The 23,846-nt window shown below is 38.4% G+C and overlaps 1 protein-coding gene across 4 annotated transcripts in view; it reads left to right on the forward strand.

The window, feature by feature from the left end:
* The window catches only part of PPARGC1B (PPARG coactivator 1 beta), a 136,547-nt gene extending 116,892 nt beyond the window's left edge, over positions 1 to 19,655 (forward strand). For 2 of the 4 annotated variants that reach the window (XM_087955470.1, XM_087955471.1), the window contains exons 5-12: positions 2,503 to 3,673; positions 4,517 to 4,553; positions 5,895 to 5,959; positions 6,373 to 7,150; positions 8,097 to 8,175; positions 9,793 to 9,914; positions 11,372 to 11,526; positions 12,760 to 13,960. In XM_087955470.1, coding sequence (XP_087811596.1) covers positions 2,503 to 3,673; positions 4,517 to 4,553; positions 5,895 to 5,959; positions 6,373 to 7,150; positions 8,097 to 8,175; positions 9,793 to 9,914; positions 11,372 to 11,526; positions 12,760 to 12,863 — 2,511 coding nt within the window. In that variant the 3' untranslated portion in view covers positions 12,864 to 13,960. Of the gene's footprint in view, positions 1 to 2,502; positions 3,674 to 4,516; positions 4,554 to 5,894; positions 5,960 to 6,372; positions 7,151 to 8,096; positions 8,176 to 9,792; positions 9,915 to 11,371; positions 11,527 to 12,756 lie in introns of all 4 variants that reach the window. The other 2 variants (XM_026688466.2, XM_087955469.1) reach the window with 1 other exon arrangement.
* The last annotated feature ends 4,191 nt before the right edge of the window (positions 19,656 to 23,846 follow it).

The following is a 23,846-nucleotide window of genomic DNA, read 5'->3' on the forward strand; positions in this document are numbered from 1 at the left end:
GTCTGGGCAACTTGAAATATTTACCGGTACTTACACACACACACACACACACACACACACACACAAAAACACGCACAAACCCGTAAAAGTTGATGGTAGGCACATTACCTTTTGTTTTTAACCATAGTCCCAGAGAAGTCCAAAGTCCTCTAGCAATGCTATACCATCCCCGCTGATCCACCTTTCAGGCAGTATATTTATGCACACATCTTTCACTGCTTTAATTTTCTAGAAATAAAAGTAAAAGAACTTTTCCCCCTCAGCAAGAGTCTTCCCACAGTGCAACTGTGATTCCACTCCCCTCCATTTTATGCAACCACTTATAACTTCCAAATTGCAGGATTGGGAACTTATGCAATGAAAACAGTGAACGAGAAAGTACTCCCATGGCTTGGCACTTTATCAGCTGTCTCAAAAGGCAAAGAAAAAGAATGAAAAGAAGCCAACCTGCATGTAAAATGCTATGGAACTAAGCCTGTGATGAAAGATAACAGATCCCTGCGGAGAAGGGTGGATAATGACCTAATCTCTTCTCTGATTCAGGGTGTAAGAAAAAATCACCTTAGGGATCAGAATGAAAGTCCAGCCCCTACTGTGCATAAATGCTGATAAAAACTATACTTTTCAAATATAACTAACAAGTTCAAAATACTGTAACAACAAATGTGCAAAGAGGGGAAGACTGTTATTCACAGTAACAAAAGAAATAATATATAGATACAAAAGCTATATATTGGGGGACTTCTATTATGTCTTTCTTTCTATATTAGTCCTTTAAGCCCATATTTATGGATGTGAAATCAAATCTCTCTGTACATATCTGGTGCTTAATAAATGACTTCAAAGAGAATAAAATGCCAAAGCTTCTGTAGAAATCATTTGAAAACTCCAGCCAAGCCAAACACATTTAGTTTATTAAAGCAATGGTGGTTACAGGCGTCTTTGAATAAAACAACATTCACAATAAAATATTACTCTTACACAATTAAGTGCAATTAAGAAACAAGACATTCTTCCATTATACTTACAGAGCTTGTAGGCAAAAAAGCTTATATGATTAAATTGCAGGAGCTTTGAATTATATTTGTTGGTTCCAATATGGTTATATAGGTTTGATACAGGTTATATAGCTAATGTAGGTTACATAGGTATATATTAGGGTTGTCAAATGCCCGGCCTGTGGGCCGGATGCGTGGCATGTTGACCATGCCTACGCCCGGTTTAGCAAAGGGGAAAAAAGTCCTGATACATTATCTGACACCGCCACGATGATGTGAGTTTGACACCCCTGTATATAGGGTGAAATTGAACTACTAGGGCAGATATAGTTGCAATTACTGAAACTTGATAAGATGAAACTCAAGACTGGAATGTGGTAATGATGGAAGATAATAAACTGCTCAAAAGAAACAGACCTAACAAAAGAGGAGGTGGAGTTGCATTATTTATAAGAGATCAGTACTTCTATATAGAAATGCATAAAACCAAGAAGGAAAGCCTCCTAGAATGCATATGGGTTAATATATAAGGGGGGGAAAGAATAACATTGCCATAGGTTAATATATAAGGAGGGAAAAGAATGACATTACCCAACCAAACAGAAGAAATAGATGAACTTTTTGATAGTTAACAAATGTATGTAGAAAACACACCAAAGTATTAATGGGGGTGGGGGGACTTTTAATCACCCTGAAATGAACTGAGAGACAAACTCTGCACCATGTTGTAAACTTAATCAGGTTCCTGATCATTCTAGATAACAACTTAGTCAACCAAAATTAAAGAGGGACCTAGAGGGGCAATTCTGTAACAAGTTTACACTTGTTAGTTGCATTAAATGCTTGTGCAAGCTGCAATTTCACTCTGTTTTTCTTTGACACTTGTTTTATGGATCAGAAATCAATATTCCTCTTTCTGTTATGAAGACCTCCATGACCATGGTGGTGAGAATTGGTTATTGTTATTTCAAGCATAAAACAAAGTCATTTGCACAATAATTTCCACAGTTTTATAAAAAAAACCAAAGACATCTCCATGAGAATAGAAGCCAAATTTAGAGAAATAATAAGCAGCCACTAGAAAATCAAATTCTCTGGAAATAGAATAGACCATAATGATTCTGTATGTTAAATTACATGTTTTTTTAATTAAAGCCAGAACCTTCTGTCATTTAAGTCATAGAGAAATGACACTGAGAATGAGTCTTCCATTGTTTTTTTTTACCTAATATGAATCTATGGCATTTGATATGGATGGTTGGGATAAAAAAAAAACATACAATGTTATCTTACTAGTTTGTCAGCAATTAGGTAGAGTTAAATTAAGTAATTTAATTAAGTACAGCATAATTAAGTCTTGAAACAGCCATTTTAGGGATGTGAAATATGTAAAGATTTGAATGATCTCTGCTGTAATATGTTTAACCAACTAGAACAAAGAAATTAATAAATTTTGGATGCCTTTTGGATGTAGCTTAACTTCCTTTTTCCTTTGCTTTTAAAGGTGGAAGGTGTCCAAGACAGAAAGTCAACTTTTCCCCAGGCTCAGAGTCGGAACTGCACTGAGCTTCATAAACATCTTACAACAACCACCACTACTAGACACTGCCCACACAGAAAAAACAGTGGGCCACTAGACAAGTGTCATGCTGACAACATTAGTTCTGTACCCCAGAGACATTACATCCAAAATGAAGAAGATGGCAATTTAAAGAAAGATGCGTCAAATTGTGGTAACAGTGTAGCGCCTCCTCTCTCTTCCTCTGAGAAAGGCACTGGAGACAAGGAACTCCATGCTGCAGTGGAGCTTATCCACTACATGCATACTTATTGCCTTCCTCCAAGAAAGCTGCCCCCCATGCATCCTGTTGAGGGGAAACACCAGCCTTTTCACAGCCCCTCCAAAAGAGCAAAGCCAGATCTCGCCCTGCAGCAGCCTCCACTCTGTGGGAATGACAGTTGCCCATCCAGCCCTTGGCATTTCTCCATGCACTGCAAACAATCCCGAACTCCACTCTCTGAATTTTCCATCCTGAAAGAACTGCTTGCCAGAGAACTCCCATGCGATGTGAGTAAGCCATATCGATTAGCAAAACCTGTCTACGCCTCCTTGGCCAGGTCGCAGCTACACAAGTCTTCAAGAACTTCACCTCACAATATGGGGAGGGAATCTACAGATAGATATAATAAGCCTGCCACCAAAATAATACCCGAAATGAAAACTGATCTGAGACAGATTCTCAAAGTAGAGGCCGAGGCTGAAACTGCAGAAGAGGATGGTGCAAAACAAGGGACTCCCATGGGTCAGGGATCCTATGGGAAGTCAAGCCGCAAGCAGGACACCTCTATTTATGCAGTCCGTCGCTCTAAAAGACTCAACCCCGAGCTCAGCATTTGGCACTCTTTCCTTGATAAACCTCCCTCAGAACCTACCGTGTCCTCAGCGATCACAGCAAACACATTTGCTTCAATAGAGCCTGCCCTCTGCTCATATTTGCAAAACTTTGATACAGAAGCACCAGCAGCAGAAGTAGAAGTGAGTGGCGCCGATGAGATGGACGGGGGATTCCAGAGTTTCCCAATGGAATTGCAGACCCCTTCACCAGAAAGTTCTAGGGAAAGTGACACTTATGCAGCAAATGAGAGTCAATGCTTCACCCCCTGTCATCAAACAGGTATGTAGGAAAGGAAAGCCCTGGCATTCTCCTGTACCGGCATTTCCACATTTCTGGAAGAAAAAAAAAATGCTTTATCATGATAATAGAAAGCAGATTACCAGTCCTAACATTCTTCAAGGATTGAGCCTGGTGTGATATGGTCCCATATCCTCCTAGATTGACTGAATATCTTAAATATTGTTGAAGAGAAATTTCTTTCCCCAAACCAGATACATAGATCATTTCCTATAAAATTGTGTATTGAAAAAGTGGTGGCAAAGAAAGAGTTTGGTTTTAATTGAATTGACCCAGGTCTGACAAGAAATAGATTATAGAAGCCCAGTATGCTTGACGTGACTCACACATTGAGGGAGAAACAAGAAGCTTCTGAACTGTTGTGTTCCAATTGTGTCATAATCCATCCACTCAGGACTCAGTCATACAGGGTAGGAAAATAATTCCTCCTGTTGCTAAATTAGGGACAGACGCAGGGAAAACTGAATCAGATTACTATTTCTGCATTGAGAGAGATGATTTATTCTTTTCCATATGATGTTTCCCAAAGCTACTCTCCTCTCTATTAATCATAGAGTGGTAACCAGACAATAAAATTCAGTGTAGTGTTGTGGATCATTTCAAAATGAAAAACTGTATGAAAGAAGAATTAATCTCCTCTCCTTCATCTCCAATAGAATTCATCTACCCTGCTCTGGTTTCATATTTACAAAATAGAAGCTAAACCATGTATCTTCCATGGCTCACCTCATTTGACCATAATATGCTTTCTCTCTTACTAATCCACTTTATGAGCAGAGATATGGCCAACTGAATCATTCTGCTTTTCTCTGTTCTTTGTTTCAGAAGCACCACGGTGTCTATCATTGCCCTTGGCACAAACGTAAGTGCAATACCCGAAATATATCTTGTGAAAGGATGATCTCCCTAAGTGTCAGAAGCCAGAAAACCTGGCAAATGGCAATCTCAGAATTTTTCAATCCTGATAACCAAGCTGTGCCTTCAGTGCTGCCTGATTGATAACTACCCTTAAATTAAGCTGCTTGTATATTAAGAGGACTTCTAGTGCAGGAGCTTAATGTCAAAATAATCCACTACTGGCTAAGAACTTCATAGTGCAGCTAAACATTTTATAGACAGGAATGTGCAACTTACCCAAGAAAGACTCAAAATGGCCCGCCTAGAGCATAAAGCCCAGTTACGGATATTGGAAGTACTGATATAAACATATGCATCACTGACTCTTTATGATTAAAGCCACATCAAACTTGGGATGTTCACCACAGGTTGCATATTATAGCAAGGTTCCATCATTGCTAGATGGTTCCTATGTTAGGGAGATTTTAAGGGGAGGAAATGTATGGACGGATAGACATTAACCTGACAGTGACATGTCAATGTTTATACAAAACTGTATTTCTGTATATTTCAATTACCAAAGCTAAGGAAGAGTGAGATGTTTGGATGGATGAAGAACAAACACTGAAGAATTTAAATTATATAGTATTGCTTCATAGTGAAGCAGTTTTGTTTATGCAGAAGATCTCACTGTTTCTGCTTTCAAAAATTTGTCCATTGGTGTGCCAAAAGAGTTTACTATCGAGACTGGATGTTAACTAGAATGAACCTGAAAGTACTGTATAACTTGCTTTCTTCTAGTTCTTCAGGAGGATTACCTTAGCTGAAAAAATGTGCTATGTTAGCAATAGGATCTCTTCTATGGTGCAAATATTTATTGCAGGAATGCCTTTGGGGTTTGTTTGATTGCAGATAAATGGAAGTTTTTCTCGTTTGTCATTTGTGAATAAGTGAGTCTCTCCTGGCAACCGTTTTGTGACTATATCAGCCACATGCTCACAAAATTTGAAATGTGCCCCTGACTTCCAAAGTTTCTTTACTTTTGAATCCTTGTAATAGAAGTGTGGGCTTCCATGTATAAAAATGTAAAGGGGAGTTGAACAGACAGGTTGGATTTTATTAATTTATGTTGATTATTTGAGACCTTTTGGTTGTTTAAGTGGAAGTTAAAAGAGTTAGTTCCTTACAAGCTTGTCAACTTCCCTATATAGCTTTTTGGAGATGACCCCAGTTCATTAGCTACTACCAGATGTGGGCCCGTTTATCTAAACTTATTAAAAAGTTTGCCATTTAAATGACAGCCTCATTTTTAATGGATGCCTTGGCTTCTCTATAACCATTTCATTCTATTCTTCTCATTTTTTAGAGAATCCGCACTCGGGAAGCGCAGCTTTGATCAAGTTCTGACTGTAGAGCTGTGTGGCACTGCAGGTAAGGGCAGAATTTAGATTAAGCATTTATTATTTTAAAAACATAGAGGAAACACTGTACCCAAAACCAGATTGTCAGATAGTAATTCCTGTATTTAATCATTAACATGAAGGAAGAGGAATCTAGGCACCCCAAACCCTGTTTGATTTTCCCTTCCTCAAAAAGACAACTGTAGAGCAGCACGTCCTTTGAGTGGCTAGTATTTTGGAACCGCTGTAGCCATCTTATAAAGGCAAAAGACTGAATATAAACAGCAGTGCATATCCCCAGATGAACTGTGCGATTTGAAGGCTCACCAGAGGGGTGGACATGGTTTAAAAAACAGACCTAACTCCTATTATAGTGATGTCTCTTTACTCTCATGGTCCTATACTGAAAGAGTTTTATCCTTTTGCTTCCTTGGGGGAGATAAGGTCTCACACCACCAACTACTCCTCCATACAAGCCTTCGGAAGAGGACCTATATAAGCCAGACATTCACCAGAGACCAGCACAGAAGACTGCTGTCATCACCAGCTCTGAGCCACAACCAATGATCAGTCATAGGCCAATTTCCAGAAAACATCAGAAAAAGCAACCAGTGCGGACAGAGCTGTATGCCCACCTGAGTCGGTCTGCTATTCACCCTGCTCACTCTGAGCAACATGGGGTGTTGAAACGCCCTTTCTCACGGTCTTTTGGTGATCATGATTATTGCCAAGTCTTGAAACCTGAGTATTCGCTCCAGAAGAAGGTGCTAAGATCTTGGGAGCCCCTGAGCCATATAGAAAGCCAACACAAGAGGCAAGTGCCTGATGTTCCCTATCAGGAGGAAAGCAACAAGTGTTTTGATAAAAGCTCAGTGAAGGAGGGCACCAAACAGATGAGGGACCAAGAAATCAGAGCCAGTTTGACCAAACACTTTGGTCTTTTGGACAGTGCCCTGGAAGATGGGGAGGAGGCCCTGTTCTTCAAAACTCCTGAATATGATACTGTCTTTGAAGACAGCTGCAGTGAGATTGGTTCTCCATTGGAAGAGGAGGAAGAGGAGGAAGAGGAGGAGGAGTACTACATGAGTCCATTGGGTTCCAACAGATGTCTACACAGTAGTGCTTTTTCTAGGACCAATTTGCACTATTGTTCCCGAAACAGATCTGATTCAGAGTCTTCATGCTGCAGAAGTAGGTCTCCAGTCAGCCAGCAGGTTTTCAGGTACATTCATTTGCAACCAATACTGTTTTGGGGGAAGGGTCTGAGATAGTCATAGTCAATTGCATTGGTTTGTATTTTTGATTGCATTGTTTCAGAGTATTGCACATTAAAACTTCATACTCTTTAGTTACATTTTAAAATAATGCAATGGGGTATGAAGGATGGCCCTTCAGTCAGCCTAGGGGAGTATACGACTAAATTTCTAGAAATTTCTGAGGCAGGATTATCTCTTTTTCCTTATTCTTGGTTTGCCATTGCTGTGGGGGCTATGTCTTCTTAGGCTAAAAAGACAGTGGGCTGAATTCAAAAATCCTGTGAGCAAAGTACAGAAGTGGGAGGAATTATTTTTACTGAATTAGTTTCTCCTCCAGACCTGGAAAATTTACTCCAGAGGATTGATAGACCTATTAGAACTGCATAAAAAATAGCCATGGCAGCTGCAAGGGAAATTGGGGAAATTTGCCTTCGTTCCCTGATTGAGGAATACCAACCTCTACTGGATAGATAGCATTCCTGAACTGGAATGAGATCCTCCATGCATAAAAGGTTTTTGAGAACCAACGGGGGGAAAAAAGAGATTCCCTGTCCAGCCACATAGAAATAAAAGTAAAATTATTTGTAAAAAGATTAAGGCCAAAACCACAGTATGACTGTACCTAAAAAAGATGTTATCTTCAGATTTTCAAATTATATAATATTTCATCATTTACTTTTGTTTACCTCTTTGCTCCAACATTTGGTGGCTATCTGACCACCTTTAAAAATGTTTTAAATATTTGTGAATCTGTAGTAGCCCGCGACGTTCTATATTGATTGTAAAATGGGTGAGACTGTTCCTGCAAGCAAGGAGTATGTTTCTAGGAGTATTTTTCTGATGAAGATTCTGATTTCTAAGATCCAGAACAATTGGAATCCATTTGGGTCTGTATTTCTTGTTTTCCAATAGACGTGAAAATGGCAGGCACTGTCAAGAGGGAAACATGAGCAGCCAGAGACTGATGGAGAAAAAAAGAGAAAAAGCCATTGTGAGTGACCTGTAAGCTCTCAATGAGATTTGGGATGGATGAAGTGGAAGTGATAGGGTTTCTAATCTGATCAGAGGATCCTTCTTTCTGAAACACATTTGAATTTTGGGAGGCAGGAATATATTCAAGAAGGGGTAATACAGGAAGTTAGCTGGTTTTCCAAATTCTACTACTCCGTGGAAATGGAAGTGCATGCTGATGAATGATAATTCTCCCTCTGCCAAGAACTCAGTCTGTTCCCAGTTTCTTCATTTTATTCCCTTCCAAAATCTTTTGGCTAGTCTTGGCATAAGGAGAATTATTACTCATCAGCATGCAGTTCCACAGAGTTATAGAGTTTTGAATCTTGAAAAACACATGGTATCGCTTTTAAAAATCATACCAATAAGAGGAGATATACAGTTGTTGAAGTAGAAAAAAGGCTGCATTTGAAGGTGGTGATTTAATATTCTGTATATCTTTTAATCAGCCAGACACAGATTCATTTAGCACATTTAGAGCAGATCTTTCTTCTGTTGGGAAGTTTAAAGAAGTTTAGGTGAGAAAACCATCTCCTATCGAGATACTTAGTCAACTGATTAATTAAGTTGTCTGCTTCGTGTCTTCTTGAACATAGATTCCTAGTATTAGTCTTTCTATACAGTCATCCTTCATTTAATTTAAAGTGTTAGGAGATGGTTCTTATATAAATGGTTTGACATCCATAAATGATAGATGCCTATGCAGCATATGAATCTTTTCAGATCTGCTGGTGAATGGGAGGCCTCCTCTTGAGGCTGTGTTGAAAATCAAAAATGCTTCAGAGATTTGCTGTGGTATGATTTCCTACTCATTCACCAAACCTGGTCTCCTTGCTCTGTAAACTCTTTTTTCTTTCCTTTAAAAGAAATTGTGTTAGATTTAGTGTTAGGTTTTTAGATCACTTTATAGAACAATTTAAAGCTTCCAAGAAAAAAAAAAAAGTGACCAGGATTTTTAAGCCAATAATATAATTTAGGAGATTGTTCCAAAGGCAAGAAACTTCCATCAAACATCCATTACTGTGACAGGCTTGGCAAGCTTTAAAAAGATCAACAACAAAAAATTACTTCTGAATTAAATCCTTCTAAACTACTGTGCATTTTCTAATCTACAATTCCTCTTTCTTGGATTTTCCATCCATTCTTTTCACACAACAAGTTCTTTGAAAACTTGGATTGATAGTAAAAAAATAATTTTCAGACTAATGTGAGTTCAAAACCAAATGGAACAAAAGAGCTATGGTTCTTAACTAAAATATAAAAAGGTGTTATTTTACTATTAAAGTGGACCTGGAGATATCAAGAATTTATCAGTTTAAAACATTGTACCAGGACAGGCATGAGCAATTTACTTGTGTCATTAAGAGCCACGGAGAGCTGTGCTGGTGCAATGGTTAGAATGCAGTATTGCAGACTAATTCTGCTGCCAGCAGTTCAATCCTGACCGGCTCAAGGTTGACTCTGCCTTCCATCCTTCTGAGATTGATAAAATGAGGACCCAGATTGTTAGGGGCAATATGCTGACTCTGTAAACTAGTTAGAGAGGGCTATAAAGCCCTGTGAAGCAATATATCTAAGTGCTATTGCTATTAAACAGGGAGAAGGCCGTGTAGTATACATCCAAAATCTTGCCAGCAGTATGAGCTCTAGTGAACTGAAGAAGCAGTTTGAAGTATTTGGAGAGATTGTTGAGTGTTGCATTTTGACCAAGAATAAAAGGTGAGTTTTCCTTATCTCATTATTAACCCTGGCTGAAACCATGAGTATTTGTAAATCAGCTATCTTACTGTATGATTAACATTAAAATTGGAATCCAAAGTTCACTAGCTGGATAATTCTTGTTCTTTGGAGAAACATCTGCTCTGAGGACTCTGTGAATGCAAAAGTGGAGTATTAATTAATTGAACTAGTGTACCTATTAAGAAGTAAGTTAAATAAGTTAAACCTTTTGCTGGTTAAATATGTGTAAGGATTGCAGTGTGAAACTCATTTTTCCTTCAATTGTATCATATTTGTTTTGGCTAAGAAACTGCCATTAAATCCCTTCATCACTTAATTGTGTAAGGACTAATGCTGCTGTTTTGCATAAAAGATGCAGCACCTCATTGAATTTACGATGGATTACTATTACTTAGCATATGTGTACTGTATGTAATTTAATTGTGCTATATGCAGAAGCAGATTAAATTTGGAGCAGTACAATCCAAGCTTGAAAGTTTTGAGCTCAAAACTCTTCCAGAATGTTCAGAATAGCAGCGGTGCCTTTTCAATAAAGTTGGAACTATCTGTTTCAAGTGAAAAACAGGGCATTTAAGTTAAAAATATCCTGTGTGCATGTACGTACACACATACAGTCAGTCCTCAACTTATAGCAGTTCATTTAGTGACTGTTTGAAGTTACAACGGCACTGGAAAAAGTGGCTTATGACCGTTTTTCACACTTACAATTGTTGCAGCATCCCCGTGGTCACATGATTAAAATTTGGTTGCTTAGCAACTGACTCATATTTATGATAGTTGCAGTGTCCTGGGATCATGTGATCACCTTTTGCGGCCTTCTCACAAGCAAATAATAGGGAAGCCAGATTCAGTTAACAACCGTGTTACTAACTGAACAACTGCAGTGGTTCACTCAACAAGTAATGGCAAGAAAATGGGGCAAAACTCACTTAACAACTGTCTTGCTTAGCAACAGAAATTTTCGGCTGAATTATGTTAATGAATTAGCCAAGGACTGCATGTGTACTGTACATACATACAAAATGATTTACCCACTAAAACAAAATTTTATTTGTTTTAGTGGGTAAATCATTTTTATTCAGTGTTTCTTGTCTGTTGCAGATTTGTGTTTATATAAATAGGCAATATAACAATGTATGTTATATTGTGTAGGGGAAGGTCAATGTTTTGCAGTCTAATGTCTGTTAACTATCCTGAGTGGTATGTAAGTGGAAATAAAAATAATAAATTGCCTGGCTGGAGTGTTCTCTTCCAAGGCAGCTGGGAGATGTCAATGTAATCACTGCAGTTTGATTAATAGACTCTTGGATCCTAATTCCTATAAAGTTTGCATGAGATGCTCTGAGCTCCTGTTGGAGAGACACGGAATAAAAATAATGACAAATAAATAACACTGCTCTGTTGGCTATGCTGGCATTCCCTCTTTCATTATCCAGGGGAGATAAATATGGTGTCATCACATACCGGTGTTCTGAGCATGCTGCCCTGTCCTTGAAGAATGGTGCTTCTCTCTGGAAAAGAAATGAGCCATTGTTCCAGCTGGCTTATGGCGGCTTTGGACACTTCTTTTGGACCAGATTTACTGATTTGGGTAAGTCAGCAATCATCTTGGCCTGTTTCATCCTAACAGACTTGATTTAGCAAGGGTGTACTGAATTGATTCCTACACTGCAGGGTTTCTAAAACCTTGGCAACTTCAAGCTGTGTAGACTTCAACTCCCAGAATTCCCCAGCAGGCATCCCTTGATTTATTATCAAACAAAATTATATGGCCATCCAACTCACACACGGTGATCCTGGTATGGATATTAATTCAAATCCAAAGCGTAAAATCTATACGATCCCAACAATCCTCATTTACATATTTTATTATCTATATGTAATATTTATTTAGTATCTGATACATTTATTTCTATTTATTAGCATTGTGCTTTCTTTATACAATCAGAGATAGTAAAGAGGTTTTTTCCTGCCAGAGATGACTGAACCAGAACAGTTATCTTGAATCACTCATACTATACTAATCATACTAATCCACTGATTATTTAACTACAAATACTGAATTAACCAAAATTGATTAGATATATGCAACACATTAAGCCATGAGTCAATGTTGGCAAATAATAATAGCTGGGTTGTTCCCATACTTTATTAAAACCAAAGAAAGCAGATTAAACATTCCAATGATTTTTATATTTGCTCATTTTCACATACCACAAGTGATTTTAATTTATTTTCTTTCATTTTCATTAAAACCCTCCTCCCCTGCAAGGGGCAGACAGCAACTATTATAATTGAAGAAAATTTAAATTAATCAACCTAACCATAAAAAATAGTTAAATAGCACACAGTTATGAAATCAAATATAATGTGATCACCCAAAATAGCAATCTGATTAGAGAGAATGAATTATCCAATGCAGGCAGTTCTTAACAGCTTCCAGACAGATTCTGGCCAACCCTTTCTCTTGAGAGACAGTTTGGTTCCCTCAGCCAAATGGGTTGTGGCCCATCATATTTGCTGATCGGCCTCTTCAGAGAAGAGAAGAGCACGGGGGATATCTCAACAGACTACTCATGATCATTAAATCCTTCCATTTCAGGAGGAAGTGGAGATGTAGATGTTTTCCATGTGGCTTGGAAACATTATATGTAATATACACATGACTTAGCTGATCTTCTTGGGACCATACAAGAAATCCTTCCTTCCTTCCTTCCTTCCCTTCCCTTCCCTTCCCTTCCTCCTTTCTCCTTTTTCCTTTCCTTTCCCTTCCTGCCTTCTTTCCTTCCTCTTTTTGACAACATTTATCTTTTCTTTGTAGCAGATTCCAATACAGAAGAGTCCTCTCCAACTCCAGTAAAAAGCAAATATGAGACCATGGATTTTGACAGCCTTCTGCAGGAGGCCCAGGAAAGTCTGCATCAGTAACAGCCTTAACCTTTGAGGAATACCTTAATACCTCAGTCAAGGCACTTCCAATATGTTTACGTTTTCAAGGAATGATTAAGTATATAATGAGAGAGAGAGAGAGACTGCTGACCCTTTAAATTGATGTTTACATTGAACAAGCTGCTTCTGTCTGTGAGTTCCCATGGTGTTGATGTTCCACTGCCACAAGTTAGTATCTCTGCTTCTGATTGGTTGTGTTAGGATGAGCCTGCAAAAGCCTTCTGTCCTCTTCTTGTCCAATCCCCTTTCTCTGACTGGTCCCATTTCCGCCGTGGAGTGGCAGCTGTGTTCACCATAACTTTTATTTCATTTTTGGTCTGTAGTGTGTGATTATGAAATTGTTAATTGTGAATAGAATCAAGATTGTAAACTAATTTTTAATAGAAGAAAGAAATATATACTTATAATGTATTTATGGCTCAGATGTACTGTAATTCAGATTTATTGTACCGCTTCCTTGATTTTTAACTATGCACTGTAATGAGGCACTTGCCCCTCAGTAGATGCAGCCTTTCCAGAATGGTTCCCTTCAGTGAGTGGCTCATCTGAAAATCATTAAAAAAAAAATCTGTTTGCCCTTGATTAGCCAAGGGGTTATTGAATGGCAGTATAAACCATTCTCTCCATTTGTCTGGACTGAATGCTCGGATCTCCATTCCTTAATTGTTGACTGCATGAGACATGACAAACTGTGATTCTGCAGTCCAAAGCAGGCTTGCCCAAGAAAGCAGTCAATCTACAAGAAAGTGGTCATCTAATGCCCATTGCTGCTGAGTTGAGAAGTACATAACAGCCAATATGACTAGTAGTAGCCATTGGCCTATTTATCCTACATGTGAAATCTCTTGTGAGACAAAGAAGATTGGAAAGAGTCAGAAAAGTTAAGGCTCCTAAGCATTAGACCCCACCCTCAGAACAGCCATTGTTTCATGACATCACCATAAAGTCACAAATGGTAGAACAGTTTATTTAAGTCATATCCCCAGCAGCCTCAGGAACAGATTTCTGGCCATCTGGTCATTCAACCAAAGTAAAATCTCCTGTCTGATGGATAGCCTGGGTTTGTTTGCAAGACTAACAGAAAAAAATGGTCAAAAGCATCTTTGCACCTTGACCCAGCACTCAGCATTAGCAGAGTATCTCTGCCCCATTTTAAATGCTGCTGTCTGCCTGAGCAAATTTGAATAAGCCATACTGTATAATATATAGCCAGTAGCATATGGTAACTCTATTCTTTTTTTATTATTATTGTATATGTCTGTTTGCCTGCATATTCCTTTCTTTTGATTTGCCCATGGCATAGAGCTCTTGCTGTCTATTCATTGATCAGCTTTTCCTAAATTCAAAACCCTGAGATGTCCAGGAGAAGGGGATCGGCTTTGAGTAACTTAAACAAATGATTTCTGGAGAAAGAGGCTGTTGGATGAGGGTAAATACATGTGGAGACCTCATGCTCATACAGTACACCGTACCAAATGCATCATTTGCCAGATGCAATGTGGCTGCTCTTGTGCTAATTCATATCCAGCAAAGGCTAGGGAGACACTAAATAAGCAATAGGAACACCAAGAGAGCACTTTCGAGTGGGGACCAAATAGCATTGCTAAGTCCTCCATCAGTCACCATATGTTTATTCTGTTCTTCACAAAGATGAGACCGATGGGGTTCAGCCATCCCATGTAGATAAGATACTACAGCCTTAATTCTGTCAGCAGTTAGATTCTCTTCCCTTAAGATCTCTTTAGCATCAGCATGTATTTGATTTGGAATCAAAGGACAAAAAACATCCCGATTCTGGCCTAATTCATGCTGTCCCAAAGTCTGTTTGTCTGAATAGTCCCCCATTCCCTTGATAAGGACTGTACATATCAAAAGCACCATAAGATCAAGGAATTTCTTGTGCCATCCTGAGTGTTTATTTCTGAGATGTGGGTGATGATCTGGAGCTTTCATAATAACAATCCTGATTTCATATGGCAGCTAATATAATTTCCGTGCTACTTGCAAAATACTCTCTCACAATGTTTTGGCTAACAATGTCACTTTTAACATCTCTGTTTAGGAACTTATTAAAGGATTACAAGACCATTAGATCTTCTTGTGATCAGTCCAGAACAAAGTCTGGCCAAGATGAAGTATCTGCTATTGACAAGTGCCTCATTGTAGCTTTGCCTTTTCTGTCCTAGTATTTCCTTATCACAATGATGTTTACATGTGATTGCTATAGAGCTTACTGTAGAATGTACATAGTGACACATTTAGGGTGGGTAGGACTGTCCTGTCCTGTGCTGTACTGATGTTTTCAGAGAACAATCAAACAACAACAAATAATAATAACCACCCCAGCAACTAGTAAGTGGAATTCTTCCATCTCCTGGCTTAGTTACAAAAGATATCAAAAAGTTCAGAACTAGAGTTGGTCAGAGAGATGGAAAATGCATCAAATTTTAAGCGTGTTGAAAGTGTTGAATGCAGATGGAAAGAAAGAGTTAAAACAGTCCTTCTGCTGTTTGGAAGGTGCTGCTTCTAGCCCAAACTTGCTTGCAAATGTGGCTTATCTGCTTTTATAGCTCAAGTTAATTTTCAGAAACTGGGCTTGCCAGTGAGATTAGGGCATGCAAGACATGCTCTTTGAAAGGAAGGAAGATCCTGTAATGCACATAAGCCTCTCAATCCTAGCTGTAGGGAGAGGTGCAATAAGTGATCTTTGTTTTGCCTGAAGCCTATAAAAATATATTTTTTGTGCGAGAAACTTCACTAGGACTTTATGCAATATGCACGTATGTGCACAAACGCACACATGAATAAGAGGAAAACAATGGGGCATTGAGCCCTTCAGCATCTGCAAGTTCAGCAGTGTTGAATGTAGAACCTGAGTGGGATGGTTTGCAAAGCACGCACATTTGTCCTGGTTACAGCATATCAATACCCGCAGCTTATGCTAATTGCTATTGGAAGCACAGCTAGTTTGCATCACCCACACAGGGAGAAATGTGTAAAAATCCTTTGTTCATATTTATTCTTACGGTGACTTGGGAAATTGTAATGTGTTGATAGAAGAATTTTAAGCAAACTCCTCCTTGTACAGGAAGAACAAATGCCGTCCCAAATCTTTTAAAGCAGAGAGATATACCAAAGTTTGTATGAATAAATAAGTACAATGCATTTAACTTTTGGTATGTAGAGCACTCAACTACAGTGCTCCATAAATATTGTAAAGAGTAATTATGAAAGGCCATTGAAGAATGGCCAAGTTCCATATGACAAAGCGATAAGATCAAATGTGTAAAGTACCCAGTTTTATTCTCCTGCCTCTGAATATCAGAGTACCTGAATAATAGACTTGTGATCCACTAAACCAAACTCAGGCTGTCATCAGGTCTCCTGATTTTGCTCCTTGCCTGGGAGTTTGAGAGATCCCATAGGCTTGGATAAGCAACGGATAGTCTTTGGTTACATTGGTGGGTCAACAAATCTACAATACAACATGAGCCTTTTTTCATGCAGTAAGAGAACTATTTCCTTTCCTTAAAATAAGGAATTAAGATGAGCTTTATATCTTGCTCCAGCCATCCTTGCTGCTAATGTGTTCTGACAGATTCCTCCTAAGGGCAGTTATATCCAGCACATTTTGATTTTCCAAGAATAGTATGAAGAGGTCCTCTGGCTAAAAATGAATGTATGCTGCCTCTCAGCTTAGGGGATTCATTTCTGAAGGCATCGTGTTCTTTGCCCCTTTTATAAAGAGTATGCTGCTGGGGTCCTTTCTGCAAAATTTGCCTAACTTTCTTCTGTCCTTGTTTTAATTATATGCATAATGCCAACACCCCCATGTTCATGGGGCAGGCCTAGCCATAACGATGAGCAACAGAACAAATCAAGATCTTGTGAGAACACATGAGAAACCAAATAAAGAGAATCAGTTGTCCAGGGTTTTTCGGAACAAAAGGGTGTATTAAGAAAGGCAATCATGAGGGAGACATTTATTTTTTTAAACAAAATTATATATGTTTGTAGGTGTGTGTGTGTGTGTGTGTGTGTGTGTGTGTATGAGAGAAAGAGAAAAAAATCCTAATTTTCTTTTTTTTTATTTTGGAAAATCAGGAGAAATACCTTAAGATAGGAATAAGTCACAAGCCATTTATTTTCTCTTGATCCTTTAATAATGATCACTTTATGTGAAACACAAGTCAATATTGATAAGTCAACTAAAAACTTTGTCAGAAGACAGCAGTGTTGTACAGAGACTGTACAAGAAGAACTGGATTCTGTATCTTATTTTCACTGCCAGTTATTCGAACAGTTGTCATGTTTTCCCTCTGACCTATTCTACCTCCATAAAACCGGTATCGGCTTTGTCTTTGTTTTTGTGGTGAACTCTCAATTTTCTCAGTAGTAGCCCATTCAAAAAGCCATACAGGAGTCAGTATGAGTGTGCACGTGGCTGTGTTTAATATGGCATTAATTTACTATATGAAAATAGGAAGCAGGTTAGCATTTCTTCAGTTTATTTTTACAAGATAGTCCATGTGTGATATTCTTTATCAATGTAAGCATACCAAGACCCATTTTCATTTCCATGTTTTCTGAATTTTTTGCAAAGAGCTATTTCTTTCTCATTTGTGCAATTTGACTGGTGTTTTTTTTAATAAATCCTTACAATATATTGATACGCATATAGCATTTGGGAATGCCCCTTTCTTGATATTTTTGTGTATCATTTCAGGTACCTCTTTGTTCTGATGACGGTGTTCACCCTCCTTATCAAAAATAGCTAGGGGCTTATCATGCATTCTGCATTGTATTTCTGATTAGCCAAAGTACATGGCCTAACAGTGAGCAGCTGCAAAAGGGAATTACTAATTTATTCTAAGACAAATGCTATAAGAATGTAATATATATTAAAAAGATGTTTTAGGGCATATGTTGAGCAAAATGGCTTAGATGTGAAAGGCTGTGTGGGAGTTCATGTGATGAATTGAACTTCCCTAAAATCCTTATACGTACAGGTAGTCCTAAGTTCGTTTAGTGATTGTTCAAAGTTACAATGGTACTGAAAAAAGTGACTTGTGACCATTTTTCACCCTTATAACCATTGCAGCATCCTCATGGTCACATGAACAAAATTCAGATGCTTGGCAACTGACTGTTATTTATGACAGTTGCAGTGTCCTGGGGTCAGGTGATAATCTTTTGCGACCTTCTGACAAAAATGGTCAATGGGGAAGCCAGGTTCACTTAACAGCTGTGTTGGTAACTTCACAACTGCAGTGATTCATTTAACCACTGTGGCAAGAAAGGTTGTAAAATGGGGCAAAATTCACTTAATAACGGTCTCACTTAGCAACATAAATTTTGGCCTCAATTATGGTCGTAAATCAAGGACTACCTGTATACGGAAACCATTAAAGTTTTGGGAAGAATCTCAATGAATATTAGAGCAAGTTTTAAATGTCCCAGGTGTAACATTTAAACCTCACTTATGCAAATCTCTATCATTAAAGGCATCACCTTGTCGCTCTAAGATTCAACCCAAGTAATCCTGATAGCATGCCCGTATTATCTGCATCAGTCCTAGGTTCATCTGTCTGTAAGAATCATGCATTAAGTCAGCCTATGAACCATTGTGTGCAGAAAGCTGTACACAGTGTAGGAGCTGACCCATTTTTCAGTTGCGTTGCCATTGCTGCAGGCTCCTCAAATCATTTGTCAGCTTTGGAAAAGACTAGATGTCTCCATCTGCCCAGAGCTCCATGTGCATCAAAATGCACCCGGACCAGTTCATAAATGTGCTGCCTTTTGAGGAGGGTCATTTCACCACTGAAAAGCAGATTTCTTATAATAGTTTTTTTTTCTTTTTTTCCATTTCCTCATGTGTATGATACTGATTGCGAGACAAACCACTGGAAAGACTGATTTTAGTACAGGAGCTGGTGCTTTAGGAAGCATTATTTCACACAATGATGAATTCATGCCCCTCTTTGCCATGTGTGTTTATGTATGGATGTGAGGCAGAGCGTTTGAAGGAAGCTAAATTGATGCATTTTTTAGAGAAAGGTGTAAGAATTTCACCTAAAAGAGGGGCACGTTTGCTATATGTTATTTATAATAAAAATTATAAAATAAAGATTTACTGAGGGTTGGTTTTTTTTCTTTTCTTTTTTTTTTCTGGAGAACACTGCTAATAATTAGAAGGGCCCAATTCTGCCATGTTTTTACATGTATTAACTAAGTGGTAACTTACTTCTGGGTAAGTAAAGGCAGCGGAATTGACCCCTTTGTAATCTATACAATCAAGTTTTTAGTTTGGTGTTTTAAAAGAGTAGTAGAAGATTTTAATATTTCATTTATTTTCTCCCCAGTCGTATTGTTTTGTCCTTATTTATGTAATATACTTTAACCTTAATTGGCATACATTTTATGCCTTTCGTTATTGTCATTTTTTTAAATAAATATTTCTTTCTAGTGTGATTTCAACGTCAACCTTCTAAATAAGAGAATGTTTTCTTGTATTTTTACATTGTCAGATTCTATAGTTTCGTAGATGATTTAACCAAATTGCTCAATGTATTATCTATATCTATCTAGTGAGTATATAAAAGTTCTATTTTAAATTATGTAAATACTTCAGAACTGGCTTCTTTTTGAGACTCCCCCATTGCGGAGTTAATTGTTTACATCACAAAGACTGTAGAATCTCTACATTCATGTACTGTAAATAGTGAAGTGATCTGCCTATAAATAAATAAACCATAACAAATATACCATAAAGTTCATCGTGTTTAGTTTGATTGTAATTCTGTGTGGAATTAATTATTCATATGCTCAACAAGTGGTTCAAATCATGAATTTCTGTGTTGGTTAAGCTAGAACCTGTGAATTGCAATAAAAATGTATTATACTTACCTATACAGAACTACACAAGATTTATATAGCTCCAGTATGCTCAGTAGAACTTACTCTCAGTAAGTATAATGTATATAAATTAGATATGCAATCATTTGAAGATTAACTGCTTAATTTTAAGGCCTATGGTTACCCTGACTTTGCTACCCAATTAAATGTTTTTATTTGAGAGTTTTTACTTTAGTGACATGTAAGACTCACTGCTTAATTGTCAGCTTCTCAGAATACATATTAATTACACTCAAAATGTTGATTTACCTCCAGTCTCTTTTCTTTCATCATTTCTGTTTTTGACAACTTAATAATAGGGCTTGTGTTACAGCTTCACACTGTTGCTGATGATAAAAGGTATAGGCCTTCAGGCCTTCTAATCAGCCTGAGAAATTAGTGAAATGTTGCTGATCCTGTCAGATGCATTCTTTATGAGAGTGGTTTTTGAAGATTTATTGCTTCACAGATCTTGAAGCACTGGGCTATTCTGACATCTTCTCCAGTTCGTTATATAGAACAGGGGTCCCCAAACTTGGCAACTGGCCTAGCAATTGGCAATTGGCAGGGCCTAGAACAGGGGTCCCCAAACTTGGCAATTGTAAGACTTGTGGACTTCAACTCCCAGAAGTCTCCAGCCAGCATAGCATAGAATTCTGGGAGTTGAAGTCCACAAGTCTTACAGTTGCCAAGTTTGAAGACCTCTGGCCTAGAACAAAAGATGAATTGGATTACCTCCTAATTCAAACACTTTCAGTTGTTCTGCACATTCCTATTAACTCCCTGGGTTCTCCAACACCTGGAATATTCAAATTCTTGGATAGGTGTAAGCATGTAAATAGAGCTTAATTATTCTGCCTCTAAACATTTTTTAATTTTGTTAATTTTTTTAATTCTAACATTTTAATGTTAGGATTATGCTATTTTTACATTTTGATGTTTAATTGTATGTTGAACAGTGTCCCTCTTTGAAATGCGAAAAATGAATAAATTAATAAAACCTGTAAATAGGGCAGGGCAGGGATCTATCTGGGATTACTTTTACTGCAAATATGCAAAAATGTTCTTCATGCCATAGAGACTTGGTAAAATATTGACAAACAAACCTCAACCTTCCTGGAACATGCTGCGTGTTGATTTTAGGTCATGAATTAGAGAAGTGAGCAGTTTTGAAGAAAGGTTTTTTCAAGTACTTAATACCAGAATGCACAGAGTAAATACTTTAAAAGTCTTATGGAAAACTTTCTCCATAATACATTAGTTTAGAATCCATGGAATGATACTCTCTAGCTGACTCTACATTGCAGATACTACCTTTGCTTTCTTATCGTTGTGCCTTTAAAATTACTTGGATGATACTTTTGCAACCCCTTGAATGTGCCTATATATCCATCAGGAATCTAGTTAAAAATCCTCCCCAGTTTTAGCTGGAGCAATCAAGAATCTGAAGTAACACACAACCAGTTTTAACTCTTTTTTTTTTCTTGTCATAGTAGCACCAAGAAGCAATCTTTAATTCATTACTTTTTTCCAATAATTGGAATCCATTTTTTTTTAAAGTTAGACAATATGGTGATTATGGTCACTCACTTTTATGCCCACCACTTTTCCTTCCCCAAATAGCTTTATATCTATCGATCAATCGATATATAGATAGGTAGAGAGATACATATAAATATACTAGATAGAGATAAATGATTGGAAAATACTATTACTGTAGGGATGTTTCCTGATAATCATCCTGCCATTTCTTCTCTAAGGCACTCTTCCCCAAAAATAGCAATTAAAATGAATGTAACAATATCCATTCCTAGTTTTGATAGTGTTCAGCAAGTGGATCTCTGTAGGGAAAGTCCCTTCTAAACATCTTTTCAAAATAGCATTCTGGATCCAGTGCACTAACTTTCAAATAAAGCCCAGCAAAAAATTTTTAAGGGCATGCAATCAGGGGTGGGTTTCTACCGGTTCTGTCCACCTCTATAGAACCGGTAGCTCTGAAGAACAGCAGACATAGAACTGGTTCTATGTCTGCTGATGTTTTTGCCCACTCGCCTGCCCGGGCTCTTACCTGACCTTTATTTCCTGCTTTTTCAACTTCAGCTGCCGTGCGAGGCACAGCTGCAGTTTAAAAAGCAGGAAAAAAGTGCTTTTTGAAAGGCTGCTTCTCTGCACGCAGTGTGCTGATGACAATTTACAGGCGCGCACGTGCGCAGCATGCAGGGAAGCACATCGTAAATCACCGAACCTCGTAAATCACCGAACTGGTAGTTAACCCTGTCAGATCCCACCCTTGCATGCAGTCTAGCAGTCTTGGTAGTCCCAAAAGAGAGGCCTTCTAGACCAGTGATTGCCGATGGTCCATGAGAAAATTTTGGTGGTCCGCAGAGAAATGCCACCCCCAGAGCACCCCCCCAAAGCAATTAATCCAGGCTGCGCAGGAACACAAGGCTGTGCCGCCCACATGGCCCTCCCTCCCCGCCCACTCACTCCTTACCTGGCAAATTTGCCTGCTAAGTTGCTATTTTTCCTTTTTCCGGCCATCAGCTGTTCTGCTGTGCCAGTAGATTTAGATTAGCTAGAAAGCAGGAAATAGTTGGATTTCTTGCTTTCTAGCTAATCTTTAGTTCTTTGGCTCTGCTTTTAACCTTCCTTAGGATTGAAGCAGTGCAGACTCAGCTAGCTGATGGCAGAAACACAGATCTCTAAGTGAATTTGTGATTCTGTGAGCAACACAATCTGCCTGCCTGCTCTGCCTGATTTTGGGTAAAAGTTGTTCTTTTTTATAAAAAAAATCAATATTTATATAAATATTTATAATATTTACATACAAGCCATGCCCAGCCAGTCACATGACCACCAAGCCACACCCACAAATTAGGCCACAACCACAGAACCGATTGTTAAGAAATTTGAATCCCACCCCTGCCTCTGTGTGTTTGTGTGTGTGTGTGAGAGAGAGAGAGTCAGTCAAAATTCATATTAGTGGTCCCCAGGATTTAAAATTATAAGTTTGGTGGTCCCTGAGGTCCAAACGGTTGGTGACCCCTGTTCTATATCATTAGCCAAGGTGTTTTCTATTTACTAATAGCAGCCCTAAGGACTGTGTTTCTCTTCATGCAGCTCTGCCTATGCTTGAAATTGATATCCAAATTGGTATCCAAAACTAAGTAAGTCATGAGCTTTGAGGTGTTTCAATATTTCTCTTTCTCTTGTCCCCTTCCCAGGATATTATTATGGATATGGCATTGTTTCTGAAATTAGGCACATTATGCAAACATTCAAAAACACTATGGTTCTTCTAAAGCAAGGGTGTCATATTCAATTTCATTGAGGGCCACATTAGGGTTGTGTTTGAACTCAGGAGGCCAGGGTGTGCATGACCAACTTGAGGTCACTCATGTCAGGGGTGCCTGTAGTGGCCCAAGAGCTCTGCCAGAAACAAATGGGTTCCCAAGCTCCATTTTTGGCTGTGACAGGCTCCTGCAACTCTCTGCCAGTGAAAACAGTGGCCCTCCCGAGCTCTGTTTTTGCTGGCAAATGCACCGTGGGCCAGTCCTTTACTGTTTCCAGGACAGCCTCACAGGCCAGATCTAAGCACCTCGTAGGCCAGATCCGGTCTGTGGGCCTTGACTTTGACACCCCTGTTTTAAAGGGTGGAGGAAGAAATATACCCAGACATACATACAAATTGCTTGATGATATGAAGGGCCCGGATGATATGTTGGAGGGTTACCTGATATGGCTAGGATCACTTGGATTCCATAAACATACTGAATTTCCAGACTAAAAAAAAATAAGTGGGTTCGAGGTTTCAGAATATACAGTAGGTACAAAAGATGGAATTATTTGAGAAAGGGCTCAAAATGTGGCATAACAAAAGTATCAGTAAGAATCAATACCTTCCATTTTGGATAGGAAAGCGTTCAATAGTCCGGATCCAGAGAAGAGTACAGACCTCAAGAGTATTTTCTATCACTTTATTGAATTAACACTTATTGACTGACCAATAGCGAGACAAGACATGGAAGGTGAATAATTACAGAATGCAAAATATAAGGCTGAGAAATG

The sequence above is a fragment of the Notechis scutatus genome, chromosome 2 (genome assembly GCF_049901735.1).
Source record: "Notechis scutatus isolate UNSWTSFEM ecotype Mainland chromosome 2, rNotScu1.2, whole genome shotgun sequence".
NCBI classification, from domain to species: Eukaryota; Metazoa; Chordata; class Lepidosauria; order Squamata; family Elapidae; genus Notechis; species Notechis scutatus.